Source organism: Diadema setosum, chromosome 18 (assembly GCF_964275005.1).
Source record: "Diadema setosum chromosome 18, eeDiaSeto1, whole genome shotgun sequence".
In the NCBI taxonomy this organism is placed as follows: domain Eukaryota; kingdom Metazoa; phylum Echinodermata; class Echinoidea; order Diadematoida; family Diadematidae; genus Diadema; species Diadema setosum.
Window position 1 is genome coordinate 36746368 of NC_092702.1, and position 15200 is coordinate 36761567.

At 39.6% G+C, this 15200-nt stretch overlaps 1 protein-coding gene across 1 annotated transcript; it reads right to left on the bottom strand.

Moving 5' to 3' along the window:
- Window positions 1–94: 94 nt before the first annotated feature.
- Window positions 95–14697, bottom strand: LOC140241486 (potassium channel subfamily K member 18-like). Its single transcript, XM_072321214.1, has 3 exons — window positions 14609–14697; window positions 2027–2484; window positions 95–1095 (listed from the first exon to the last, which is right to left on the bottom strand). Exons 1-3 carry the CDS (start codon window positions 14695–14697, stop codon window positions 95–97), a joined length of 1548 nt encoding a protein of 515 aa, XP_072177315.1.
- Window positions 14698–15200: the final 503 nt, after the last annotated feature.

A 15200-nucleotide genomic window follows, 5' to 3' on the forward strand; every position in this document is an offset into this window, starting at 1 on the left:
TTTGCTGAACGCGCGCCTGTTTGGTCCTCGTCTCTGTACCAGCTCGGTGCATTTCTTTTTAAGGAGCGCCGCCCACCGGGACGGCTTACAGTCCTCACCCCTGGTTGCTCCGACCGTGGCCCTGCTCGGGGTCCTTGTCGCTGTCATCCATGACCATTCGTTGCCTGATTGCGCCCATCAGTCTCTTACCTGCCCTCGCCACAGTATCCTGGGAAAGAGCAATGCACATTGATGTCACCGCCAAGCCAAAGATGGTAAAAAGGAGGCAGAAAAAGAAGACTTGAGGGGTGTATTGCTCGTTTGGCACAACATCACCAAAGCCAATTGTGGTCAACGTGATGAAAATGAAGTACACCGATGTACCATAGTCCCAGCCTTCGACAACCTTGAAGGCGTATGCGCTGATAAGCATGTAGCTCACTAAGACAAACAAGACGAGCAAGATGGGGACATCGTTTTCATGGTAATTGCTGAATTCTTCCTCTTTATCATTGACCTCCTTAGAGTCTTTCATCTTCGTGTCTTCCGGATGTAAATGTTCTTTTTTCTCCTCACGTGCCGTCGCGTTTCCGTTTGAAGGGTTGTCACAGCAACTCATTTGACTAGTACGGTCGAAGCCAGAATTATTCGAGTTCAAATTGAAAGAGTCCACAGAACATGTTCCCAAATCGGACATTTCAATCATTTTATCGTCGACGGGATCTGTTTTTGGCTGTGCACCCCGCTGACTTGCCTGCCCCCGCTTGTCCCCTGAATTTTCCATGGGATTACGAATGGACTTAAGGTGGCGCATGGTAACGTCTGGCTTGGCTCCCTTCCGACCCTCTTTTGTCGTTTTCCTTTGCGAATCAGGCGTATCCTCTCTGACACTAGGAAGCGTCGGGTACATACGTTGTTCCTTGCTCTGCGACGACTTGTTCTCAGACGTGCTTTGTTGTTTTCTGCAGGAACAACACCTGACTAGCTTGATGAAGGCGATCGCAAGAACTTGACCGATATCCGCCAATAGAAAGAAGGAGAAAGGAACGCCAACAGCCGAGTATGCCACGCAAAATATCTTTCCCCACAGCGTGTCAGGAGCAAGATCTCCGTATCCTGTTCAAACAAGAGAAAGAAAGGAGAATTTTAGATAATGACATTCTGGCGCCGTGGAAATTATCTATTCATCAAAATGGCATCGTTTCTATAGGCCAGTTCCCATCTACAGTAAGTACATGCTCTTTATAATGGTGTAATTGGTCAGGGTTTTTATCACTGCGTTTAGAAACAGTTTGAGGAGTTTAGTGTACATACACGTACCGTTGCCTTGATTTCTCTGGGAAATAGATTTGATATCAAAATTTCCCACGTGACTCAATATCAAGTTTGTGCTCTGGACAAGGCAGCATTTAGAGCAAAACGACACTGTTGATGAATAGAAGCCGAATTACACGTGAGTGCATGTGATTCTGTTACTATTGTCTTCCGACATATTATGAAAACTTTGTCATTCCCATTGAAGTTTCTTTTGGCTTTTTTTTTCTCTATGTCAACTCAGGAAGAAAAAATATATTATATATTTATTTACCAGAATAATTGCATGGTGTTTAACCAATAGTGTAGGGATTTATTGCAAGATGTGCCTACTTTAAAATAAGCAGTCACTAAAAATAAAAAATAAAAAGTTATGCGAGGTATTTCGTTCTGTCAGGCTCATGATTTTAAATGCATCAGATGCTAATGACCCCCCCCCCCCCACACACACACACACACAGACATACACATCTAGTTATTTCCAATCTTGGTTGAACAAACTTGTGAAGGTCACTTTGCTAAGCGAAAACATTCACCATGTTTCTGCAGCATGATTTTTTTTTTTTTTTTGCATTTTAATGTTCATAATCATCACAATTACAAAGAGAGAGAGAGAGAGGATTAGTTCACCTACCTTCACCCAAAGCTAACTAGACATAAATACTGTTGCTGTTTATACTATGTCACCAGTGGTTTGTCACCAATCTATCATCTGATTGAAACATGCACATACCTATAGTAGTGATAGTCGTCAACGAAAACAGCATGGCACTCGGGAATGACCAGTCTCGACCCATCATCAGAGCCTTTTGCCTTCCCGCCTTCCAGTCCGGGTGATTGACCGTATCAATGAGGGAATCGAGCAGGCGACTGATGTTGAGCTCTTCGGGTTTCATTATTCCCATGGAGACGTTGTGGTAGGCTTCCAGGATGGTCAGTCTGGTGCGGTTGGCTTCGGCCAGCTGAGCGTGCTCCTGATCGCTGAGCACATGGAAGTGAGGCATTTCGAGCGCGGAGAAGACGATCCCGCCGACGGCGAGATAGATGAGATAGACGATGATCAGCAGTGAGTGAGGGAGCACGGAGCGGACGACGTCAGCGCACTTTCCGGCCACGGATTCGTCCTTGTCCTCGTCATCTTCCATCTTGGCAGAGCACGAGGTGTGCAGGAGGTTGACGTGGGAAGGATACCTTAACATCGAGAACAGCAAAGAGAACAAACACGTGATCAAGATTGTCTATGCTAGTAACTTTACTTCTTGACTCTTGATCGACTACAGGGAAGTCAAGCAGTTTGGACTCTCCCTCGCGTTTAAATGCAGATTGAGGAGACACCCAACCTTACTCTGTATTCATATACATCCCTTAACTCTACACTTCCCTAAAACCACACAACACACAGCATTTTCACGCTAGTTCTTGCCAAGACAAGGAGCCGGATGCTCCTCATTGAGGTTCTCGAACGGACGTGAATAAATTCAATTTTCGGCTGCCCCTCAACGGAACTGTTTTCGAACCTAAGGCCTAAGTGAAAGCATGTTTATCACTGGTATACCATTGTTGCTCTATCGTTGTCATCAAACATTGAAAACAACAACGTGAGCCCAAAGAAAACCTCATAATGATCCAATCAGTATGATTTCTGTCTTTTAGAAACAGTATGAAAAGTCTGCTAAAATGTGATGAGTATTTTTCATGTTTTCGGTCATAATAATTTGTTGTTACAACTTTGCCACGAAATACGGCATGTAGCCAGTATTTTCTTTCACGTGATTTAATGAAAGTGACGTCCCCCAAAGTAATTATCAACAAAAGTATTTTAGAAGTAAAATAAAAAGAATGAAAAGTAAAAGATTCTCCGATATTGTATCTAGCAGAATGTTTGAATTGGGGAATATAATGCTGTAATACCTCTTCTACAATCCTGTAAAGGATTCCATGGACAATCATGATTTTTGTCTGAAGTGGAACGGTTTTTTTTTCTTCTATTTTCTAACACTGTGTCCCACTCACAATGTATGAATTTCATCTGATGAATGAAATTCAAGGTATTACGGCATGATCCCAATGACCATAAACTTTGCAGTATATTGCAAAATTATTCGTAGACATAGACCGAGCCACAGCCTCTTTCGATCTCATTCCAGCACTGAATCTCGGAACTGACCCGAAATTGACACAATACTGCAGGTGCCAGTGCCGAGGGCTCGTCCATATTCATTCACACCAATCTCCTCTTTAGCTTCCTTTCAGGAGTGCTACACTTTTGTATATCTCATTCCATTTCCTTTCACCCATTTACCTTGAACAGTATTTCGTGGGAAACTAAGAACATTGAGAGAAATACATGAACTCCGCAGACTAGGCGAAATATTCGGTCGAACACACACAGTATACCCTGCAGGTATGCGCCTGACGAAAATTAAGTGACTCCATATAGCACGTCAGATAAATCTGCTTCCTTGCTATTATTGATTACTTATATGAATACATTTCTGCATTAATGTGAGTCCGTATGTACACATAATTATACGTGTATATTTATTACGTTCAGCACTTATCAAATCCACATGAAAGTTGTGCCATAACACATCAACGAGAGTAATTCCAAAGTACATATATCACAAAAGAGCAATCTCCTCTTGGTAATTGTAAACATCAAGGTTCCCGGATTTATATCTGAAACTACCTTTTTTTAAATCATATAATCACATGATTCGCAATGTACGTGTCAACTTGATCTTTTTTTTTTCCGCTTGAATAAACAGCTTTTAGAGCAGAGCCCTTCATCAGGTACATGTACCTGTAGAACCAATGAAGTACAATACAATTAATTGAATGTTGACTGTGCACAGCGATTGAAGCTCACTTCTATTATCATGGTCGTTATCAAACAGTCTCACATAATCCCTTGTATCCTCTGTTACGTAATACCTGTGTTTCCAAAAGAGTTTCACTATAGCTCAACAAATCTCTGCTTACAATGGTAAGTATTGGGACCGGAATTCTAGCCTATAGAGGGCAAGGAGAGAACAAGGCACGTGATAGTTTAATTCCATAGCGTGAAATAGAGTTGTATTGTCTTCACACATTTGTAAAACATCAGAATGCAATACCAAAGTGACGAGACAAACGACCTTCACAAGGGTGTGGTTTCCACCCCACCCCTTTGATTACTAAACCTATAACACTGACAAAATGCTAACTCGATAAAAAAAAAGCAAAACATGAGAACAAAGTGACTCGCTCGTCGGGGAATATCCCTCAGAGCTAAGCCCTCTCAGCTACAGGAAACGGTCGTTTGTGAGCGACAATATTACACTTTTGCCTAAGCGGGTGTTACTAGAAGTCAAATTAAACAATCTAATAATCATGCAGTGTAGTAAAATCAATCGATAAGAATATAGCAATGACAGAATCCGTATAGATGGATGCATGTTTTGTCGCTTAACAATAGGCCTATAGATTAACTCTGATAAACTAATGACCTTCAAATCAATGTCGTTGCTAGTTTCAAAATAGTGTCAAGCACGCTTAACACTACATATTGCGCGCTTCGTCATATTCTGGGTGAGAGGGAATATCTTTTCCCCTGCCAAGGCGGAACTTACACTCAACTCAAAAGTGTTCATGTATCATACCACCCACTTGTGTTTTTGCTCATAATTAGACTACAACGTAAGTGTTCGTTATACAATGTAGGTCAATGCTTTTGGTCGGTATAGTATGAGAAAGGAGGATTTATAAATGTACCTTTTCTTTCATATGTTAATATCATGATTTAAGTCAAATACACTAATATTGTTTATTATCAATCGTACCATGTTATTATTGTTATTATCGTTATTATTGATTGAAATTGATGAAATTTGCTTCATAACAAAAAAAAATAAAGATGTCATTTTGTGAATTGAACACAGCTTGAACTGTGGTAATGGCGGTGATATGAGAAACAGATAAGCACAAAGCGGTAGGAAGTAGTCCAATATTGCAGTGAAGATGGATTCCTTCATTGCAAGAGGAAATAAAAGGGCTTGAAAACCAACATTCACAAGAACTCGTATATAAAAATCCTAATCCATGAATGATTAGGTCTCTATCCCACTTACAAGCAAGCATTAAAGGCATTATTTACCATTTGCAGACGAAACAAAAAACCAGCTTTAGTGCTTCAAAATAGTTCTAAAATGTTCCTATGAAACCGTCTACAGTTATGGTTTACTCAGAAAAATAATGATGTCTCCCTATATTTTAGGCTATATTGCGAACTTTTATATGGCATATATGTGATACAACTGACCTACACATATGCATTGAATATGATATCTCGAACATTTTTAGAATCACTGCCCCCAATGGTAAACAGTACCGTAAACTGTCTCGAAATATTCGAGAAGTGCATTCACATTGGTATCCTATTGTATGATTTTTTTTTTTTATTCCTGTGGAGTCATGTTCGTGAAGTATGTAGTAGAATACATACAGTACACTATACGTGAGGACGCCATGACACTTCATGACATCATCAGAGATAAGCGTGACCATTATGTGTGCTGGAATTCATCTTTGCAAAATCTGATTATGAGCTTTTTTGGGTGGTATTTTGTTTTTGCCGTTGCTTTGTGTTTTCATGGATGCTATCGCGCCATAAAAAGATCAAGCAGTCGGGATAACTTCCTGAAACGAACGAACGACCGATCAGATCTCTCGGCCAGAGCCTGGGTACTCGATTTGACCGTATTCATCGTCTCGACCAGGTATACTTTGACAGGATGACTGACCAACGGGAACTTAGATAGTGGTTGCAGCCACCTAGATCTTGAATCAACTTTTATACATTTTGATTCTGTAACTTCGAGCTATATATATGATCATCACAATTTTCACATCTATATGTAAACGCCTAAGACCCGGCCATCATAAATCTCTCCAGTTTTACATGTATGTCTTGAGCGCAATACCACTTCGCCTTCAAAATGATTTTGATTAATAAAATGAAAATAGATAAACAAGTAAACAATAGTACATTTAGACATAAAATCAAGACAATTATTAAATTCAAAATTTTTACCTACACATTATGTTATTAAAAATGGAGGTGAAAATAATGTACACTGTATCTGAATTAAATGTGATGATGACATTATGTCGTAATAAATGACGTTATTGTTGTAAGCAACAAAAAAAAATGCCTACCGTACATCTACATTATTTCATTGTACAGTATTCAATCTCGAAAAACAGGAGAAGAAATTCAACGAAATTTTGTGTGTGCACAGTGTAGTCAACGGCAGATTTTTAAAGCAATAATGTTATGATTTCATCTACCTTGCCCTACAGTACAGGTTGAGACAATTTAGATGTGAAAGACTAAATTAGCATACATGTAATTTTCTATTTTCTCCGTGATTTAGAGAAACTTTTCTTAAAATCGATTGTTTGACTGTACTCTACTTTCCGAAGACAACGTTCACTTTGTATGAGAGCAAAATTAAGCATACACTTGCAAAAACATCCTGTTACTATCGTAGTGTAGTTTCATTTCATGCCGTCACCATGGCTGGAAATAATATCAGGTTTTCCTTCCTGCTTGCATTTATGAAATGTGATGCGTAGTTTCGATATGCCAGTCACCCTTTCTGTATTCTGTGTCAGGGACTTTGGACGGTGGATGTGTACAGTGCCATGCGGTTTTCTGTGCCAAACTGCATGAACTTTTACACAATTTATTTACTTTCTCCGTATCAACAAACATGAGCAAATGTCGACCTTTGACCTTACTCAACACATTATCATGTAGTATAGTTCAAAATAATGACCGAAATAAGAGGTCGATCGCTGTACAGTTATATCAGAGTTAGTCAGACTTCATCGTTCACTGTTCAAGCAGTTTGAGAGAAACAAAAACTTTACATCTGAGACAAACTTTGGCAGTAAAACAAATATGGAATCACGTGTCCCTACAAGCGGATTAGGGAACCTTACCAATGCGTGAAACTTAACTGTTAAACTAAAGAGCTTCACTGCCCACATCCGAAATGCATGATGATTCATTATTCGAGTATGTGTATTCCCTTTTCAAAAAAGATGAAAAAAAGAGAACAACCGTATTTCTTTAAAAGGTTTCACAGTATTTCCCTCAAAGGAACAGTAAAATCTTGTGATATTCTCGTGCTTACACACGTTTCTCCTAAATGTACAGTCAGAGCCAATAGGGAACTATACACATTTGAAATAAAAGTAATGACATACAGTACGCGCAATAGAAAACGCCCGACGAAAGTGCGTCCAAATTTCGTCCCAACGCTTTTAGCGTCATTGATTTCGCCTGGGACGTTTTCAACGCTTTTTGTGTCCAGACTTCATGGACGGATTTTGGACGAATTCAACGAATTCAACGAAATCCCCGAACGCTTTTCCGAAGCTGTGGACGCTTTCAACGCTTTCAATGCTTTCAACGCTTTCAACGCTTTCAACCCTTTGTACGCGCGATCACACACACAGCTAGCTACAGTGTATACAAAGTTAGCTCTAATCGCGAATCGCTAGCTCTTCTTTCGTCGAAGTTCTCTAGGTTTCCCGTCCATTTCTCTCATTTTCTCTCTTTTGCTTCCGTATCATTGTATCCCTTTCTCTTCAGAGTACAATCATACTTCTGAGAGTGTTTTTTTTTCTCATTTTTATAAAGTGATTACCCTGTTTGCCACAATTTGGGGTGAGTTTTTGTTCGAGTGTTTGTTGAGTTTTTCGATTGAACGATGTGTCGATTATCTTCGTGTGTGCGAGAATATCGTACCCACTCGTTTGTTTCCGTGTAAGTATTTTTACCGTAAAAGTGTCTTCATCGTTCGTCTTCACGCATCGGGTTTTCACCCTAGTTTTCCTCATCGTAGTTTTCCACATCCATTTTTTTTTCCGGTGCAAGATACTCTGTGTATTTTCTGCTACGGTAAAATGCCATCGTCGATATTTTTTGTGTATTCATCGTAGTTTTCCACCTCCATTTCATTTTTGTGTGCAAGATGTGTAGCTAGGTCTGCGATGTCTGAATCGTTTACAGATGTGTTTTGTGAGAGTATTAACCACGATGATTTTGAGGATTTTGAGGGTTTCGCTTTGGATGAGATTGACTGGAATGATAGTGATAATGATAATGATTCTACTATCTAGTGGTGTTGATATAAGAGCTCTTATGATGATGCAATTTATTTCGTGTGACCGACCATCATGACGTTGGCGATGACGAGTACGAAACGATGTGTATACAATGTAGGCCTGTATGATCTAAGACGAGAGTGACACTGACGACATGGCCTGGCCCTGGGGGCTGTTTTAGTGTTGTTCGCTCGATCGTGCACTGGAGTGGTCTAGAGACCTGCATTTTATTTTTTCACTTAATTGTATCCTTTTGCTTGTTCACTCTGGTTTACTGCTACCAAAATTTATGTCTCTGAAGAAACTCAACCAGAAGCTAGACAATATGTTTGCATCAGGTCCAAGTCTGTAAATTGTGATGTTCCTACTCCTATTGAACTCGAAATCCCATTTTCTTTGCTCTTTTTTCCACTGATAAATTATTTAGAACTGTACTGCATTTCTGATGAATTGCTTTTGCGTTATATCAAGAGCCTGCTGAGTAGGTGTTTCATTCTATCCTTTCAATTATCTTTCTATCACTTTCTTCTTTTGACCCTGGATGGAAAAAAAAAAAAAAAACCTTATCTTGCCATGTAAAGACAGAACACATGCCATCATGAAATATCATGACATTACGAAAGTAATAAAAGAAATAGGTAAGCGATGAAAATTCTTGTTTGTAAAATCATAAATCAAAGGTGATTTCATATGAACCAGCTCTTTGAAATGTATTTATTTTGCCTATTTATACTTGCTTTGCAAGTATACATTTTCTCTCCCATGGACTTTGTGTCCCCCTTTTTTTATGTGCTTTAATGATTATTATTCTAATTTGTTTTGTCAATATCATCGTTATTACTGTATTAATATTACCATACTTTGATATGGTTAATTGCATTTGTTGATTGACTCTCACTTTCATTTTGTTGCATCCTCTTGGTACTTGTACCAGATCCTTTCTAGGGCTTGCTGTTTGCTCACCCCCCCCCCCCCCCTTTGCTGTTGCTATTTCACGCTTTACCTTTCTTTATCTCTCTGTTGTTCCTTATCTTGTTTGATGTTGCCTCCATATTCATCCTTTTCCTTCAATGGTTGCCCCCTGGCCCTCACGGCGACCATTACTAACCTTCCCCTGCCTTTTGTCTGTCCATCCTCCTGCTCTAATCCCCCTCCCTTTACCTGTTGGGCTCCTTGCCCATGACTTCCTACCCTCTCCTTTTGTATGACTTCCTACCCTCTCCTTTTGTTTTCTTTGTTCCGTGTCCCTTTGCCCTGACTGATCTTGTTGTGTGAAGTCGCTTTACATGTGTGTGGTTGCTTTTTCTGCCTATTTGCCATTTTGCTTCTGACGAAGGTTCTGCTATAATCGAAAGCTTAGGTCCCTTTTGACTCTATCCTAAAAACATTCATGTACACTCCCAAAACTTGCTGGGCTAGTGATGAAAACTTCCATTATCTAGCAGGGGAGGGGGAATGCTTTCATTTTCTCAAGAGAGCTTTTGTGTGAGAGAATGAAAAACTTGATTGAGTGTTGCCAAGTTGTTTTCAAACTTCTTCATTTTATTTGATCTTAAGCATAATCACTTTTGTAAGTACATGTTCAGTATTACGATTTCTTCTCCCTTGACTGTAATCGGAAAGTTTGCCATAACGACGATCGCTAATGTGTTTGGATGTGCCGATATGCGAAACACGTGGTTCAAAGGAATGCACCATGTGCTACTAACTTACTGCCTTAGAGGTTACTGCTAGTTGAATGGATCGAATGCGCCATAGGCTTAGTTACGGTAAACAGTTTACGTTCGATGCGAATAATTATTACGTCTTTCAGGATCGAGGAATAATACACACAAAACATGCAAACGAACAAATCCACGAACGAGTGTTGATAACAAAAATTCATATGAAAAGTAATAGGCAGTTTTGGTGAGCGTGAAATTTTACTGTCATGATTTTGCTGTTTAATCGGGTGGTGGCTGCATCTCACATAGGACATCTCAGTGAATTTGTCTAGGCATATGAGACCTTTCATAATCTGTGATTGCATTTTTGAGTGATTAATCAATTCCTTTTTACAGCTCGGGAACATATAAATACATTGTACTTAGATCAAGTACGCAATAATCGACTGTTCGATGTATGCGCCTAAAGAAAGGCGAAAGAATCAGAACATCTTTGCAATGATTGCTTTAACTCAACTCACCAGCGAGTTCTTCGATCGATATACTACACCAGTGCGCGCATTCTTTCGTCTGGCACCTGGGGTCTGGCACGCACCTGGTTTTGTGGAAATTTCCACAAAGGGATCCGAGGGTGGGGTTTTTCCAATCCCAAGAGACCGCATTATACACAAGAAGACAATCTCGTCGCTTCTATCATTTTCCGTCACTCGTGTTTTCCCCTTATTCTTTGCTAATAATGAACGTTTCGATTGAACTTAACGATGGTTGTTCACACGTGGTTCCTTTTGTTGTGAGGTGTAGGTACAGTATTTTCTTTTTTTATCATTCTTGGGAGGGGAAAGAAGAGTAAAAGAGGGAAAACTTATTTAAATAAACGAAGGGCACGTATAAACGCTCAGCATCCACAGCAAGCCGTCTTTTACATCAGCATCGTTGATTATCATCACCTGCACTATCATCAGGCATCACTCAGATAATGTCCTTTTTTTATAAACATTTAGAAACACGATCACCATCACTCGAGATAAACACGTAGCAGTGGCAGATCCAGAGGGGGCGCATGAGGCGCACGCCCCCTTTATTTATCGTAAAAAAAAAAATAGAAGTGAAACCCGGAAGTGGCACCAGAAATATTAGTTGCGCCCCTCCCCCCTCCTGTACAGAATTCCTGGATCCGCCCCTGCCTGTACGAAAATAAATGTCAACAGACAAAGTATCAACAACCTCCCCGACAACTATACATAAACATTACCACAGAGCACACCGAAGCGGCTGGCATCAAACACCCTTCGAAATACTGCAGCAAAGCGGGAAATCGCCGTTACGAAAATGCATGTACACAGTGCGAGGCAATTGAAAGAATTACCTTTAGATTAAGAATATGAAGGGAACAAATAAAGTGATATGAAACGAAAGAAATCGTACACCAAACGAGAGGTATAACGACCTCCAATAGGCCCTTAGCCGCAGCATATCAATAAACATGACGTATAAATAAGCACACGGAATATGCGTGTTTCGGATTCCTCCCTTCTATTTCTTTCCTGAACTATTCCCAATGCCCGAATAAAATAATGACTAGTTTGTTACTCTGATTTCTTCGTCTGAGGAAAGGAAGTTCGTTCATCCGAAAACAAAAGGATTGACACTCCGAAGGTTTGCTAATCGGGCAATGCCCCCCCCCCCCCCAAAAAAAAAAAAAAAAAACAGCCAACAAAATGCTCGTTAATCAAAATATTGGTTAATAATGTTAAAGACGATAATAATAATAATAATAATAATAATAATAATAATAAGAAGAAGAAGAAGAAGAAGAATAATAAGAATTATAATAATAATAATATAACAATAGACAGAAATAAAACAATATATGGCCCTATAGCAATTACCCGCAGCATGATTACATTTTCGAATCAACAAACATGGATAGGCACAAGGAATATGCGTGTTTCGGATTCGAAATAACGCCGTAACCATCGGAATAGCGCACCCGTTTTCTTTTTCGGAATAATGAACACCACGGAAATCAATAAAATGATTTCAAAATAAGAATCCATCGTAATTCTTGCCTTAAAGATTTTCCTGAACTACGTGTATTCTCAATGCCCGAATAAAATAATGACTAGTTTGTTACTCTGAAAGTGGTGTTGTGAGTTAAGGAAGTTCGTTTATCCGAAAACGAAAGGATTGACATTCCGAAGGTTTGCTAATCGAACAATGGGGAAAAAAATAATAATAGTAATACATTTTATTTTCACACTAGGTACGAACATCTATGGTGTAGGGAATTTGCGTGTTCCGGAACATTTTATCACTTTCGCATCAGCGAACTTTACGTGCAGTGGGTACTTCAAAAATGCCTCCCCCTAAAAAAAAAAAAGGAAAAAAAAAATGTATATATAATTACACCAACACTTGAGCATAACAACAAACAAGCAAGCAAACAAACAAATAAACAACTTAAGATTTAATCTCATAGCTGCTTTGAATATTTCATGTTCCGTCTGTATACTTCTTTTCAGAATTATCTCTCGCTTCCCGCTTCACAACTAGGAAATAAACGATGTCAAACTATAATAAGAATTAAACTTATTGTCTTGCTCTGAATATAAAATTCATTATTCCAAAAGTTCGTTTATCCGTGAATACAACAGGCTCGATACTACAGTACTCCGAAGGTTTGCTAATCCGACAATAAACGCACCTATCCAATCACAAACATTCGTGCATTTTCGGATTATGAATCATAATTTGACTATCACATTTACGAACATCTATTTTTCGGGTAGGGAAGTCGCGTGTATATCTGAATGTTTCATTTTCGTACTAACGAACCTTATGGGTGCATGGGTACAACGATCATGACCCTCAACCCCCCACCCCCCCCCCAAAAAAAAAGAAAGAAAGAAAGAAAGAGCCAAGTCAAACTAAGAATCAGTCTGAATTAGTCGCTTTGAAAATTCCACGTATACCGTCTGAATTATCTCTCTGTCCAATACAGAAATAAACGATATCAAACTAAGAATTAAACGTATTGTCTTGTTTTGAATATATATATATATTTTTTTTTTTGTTGTTGTTTTTTGCTTTTCTGGGGCCCGTTGCATAAAACTTACCATTGAATTTCAATGGTAACTACCGTCAAAATTAGGCATCACAGCCAATCAGCATCAAGGATTATAAAATTTACCGCTGATTTGAAGACTTACCGCTAGAAAGGAGCTTCCAGCGGTAAGGGTTTTATGCAACAGGGCCCTGATTCAATAAAAAAAAACGGGCAATATAACGCGCAATTGCTGAAGAAAGACAAAATATTTAATGACCAAATAACGGCGAACAAATCCTTCTAATTTCTTTTTTCCTCTTTTTGGGGGTTAATTTTCTTTCTATACTCAAATGGATTTTACGTACACGCAATTTTAGTGAAACCATTTTCTTTTTGGTCGGCATTCTACGATAAGGTTCCTGTGGGTTCCTGTGGGTTCACCCTCGCCAAAATTGCGTGATTTCTCTTAAATACTATGAACCCGAATGATCTCTGATTGGTAATTTAGTCTATTTCATGATCAACAGTTGTTTATTTTCTGCTTGTAAAAAACAAAACAAAACACGTGAACTACTACATCGTATAACATCTCTGTTTCGTTCAGCCGAGCGAGCCATGCCATAGCAATGGCGACGCACATACGGCGCACTCGCCTTTCCCATACGTGCACATTCCCTGGTTACATGCAGCCCGCATACCACCATGTGATGTATCAGGTGACTTTCACTAAATGCAGTGAATAATCTGCTAACGGTGCCGTACTTACAGCTAGGGTAAGGGAAACTAAAACTTTTACAAATTGCTTCAATGAAAACGGCATCGATATATGTATACATGTTACCATTTTTAATATTATTATGTGTATCAGGTGAATTCCACGCCTGTCTACTGTTCTCATTCCCGACCGCTGTGCTACTTGTTGAGTCTAATCTTGCAGTGATTCACGTGTGTACTGTATTCCATGTGCGCCTTGGATCACGGACGCTTCTAACGAAATTTGGACGAAACTGCCGAGCTCCGAACACGCATTTTCCGAACGAGCAACGCATTTGCCGAACGGAATTGAGCGGGCGGTCGTGCGTGAAATGCGTCCACAAAGCGTCCACAAAGCGTCAGAATCGTTGCTAATGGATCGATAACGAAATTTCGTCCAAATTTCGTCCAGATTTCGTTGCTACTCGATCGATAACGAACTTTCGTTGGAAAACGAAATTGACGGAGGCGTTTCTTATTGCGCGTACTGTAACTACATGCACACAATCACTCTAATAATGACTATTGGTGATCGTGATCAAAAGAATAATGATTATAAGCCAGTAGTGGTGATTATGATGATGATAAAAGCGACACTGATGATTATTCTTGTTATGATATTGATCATTAATTTTAGGAGAGCATTTTTTTTTTCTTTAACAAGACGCAAAATTCAGGTTTGTTGTTATCTACTCACAATCTGGGCTTATCCAGGCTCTGGAGAAGATCAACATCCAGGTACTGGGACCGGCACGAAGTTGGGGTAACACAAAGTTTAGACGCCATGTCTGCCCTAATCACGGAGCAACCCAAATGAACCAACCACTAATCACGGAGCAACCCAATTGAACCAACCGTTAGGTAAGGCGAACAGATCGGGATCTGAGCAGCGATCTAGAGTTTTCGAAAAATTTTCCACTCGCTCTCAGTGAGCAGCGGATATTGTGGAACTGCCACATCCGACATTGTATAGAACTAAGGACAGCCAGACAAAATAATGGTATATCCATTCACAAGTTAACTCAGCACTGAGTTTAGCAAGGTCCACATACACAAAACGCCCCACCCTCTACTCCGTTTGTCTACTTCGATCTTAGACATCACAGTAAGTCCAAATTCAGTCCACAAAAACACGTGGACTCAGGAGGGAAATTTCCCTCTCGGATTCTTAGAAAATTCTAGACACTCAAGTCAGTCTCTTCTAAAGACGTTCAGGGTGTCATATTCATCGAGTAAATCAGCGTTGCAGTATACCTACAAGTACTATAAGTGTAACTTAATTGACACGC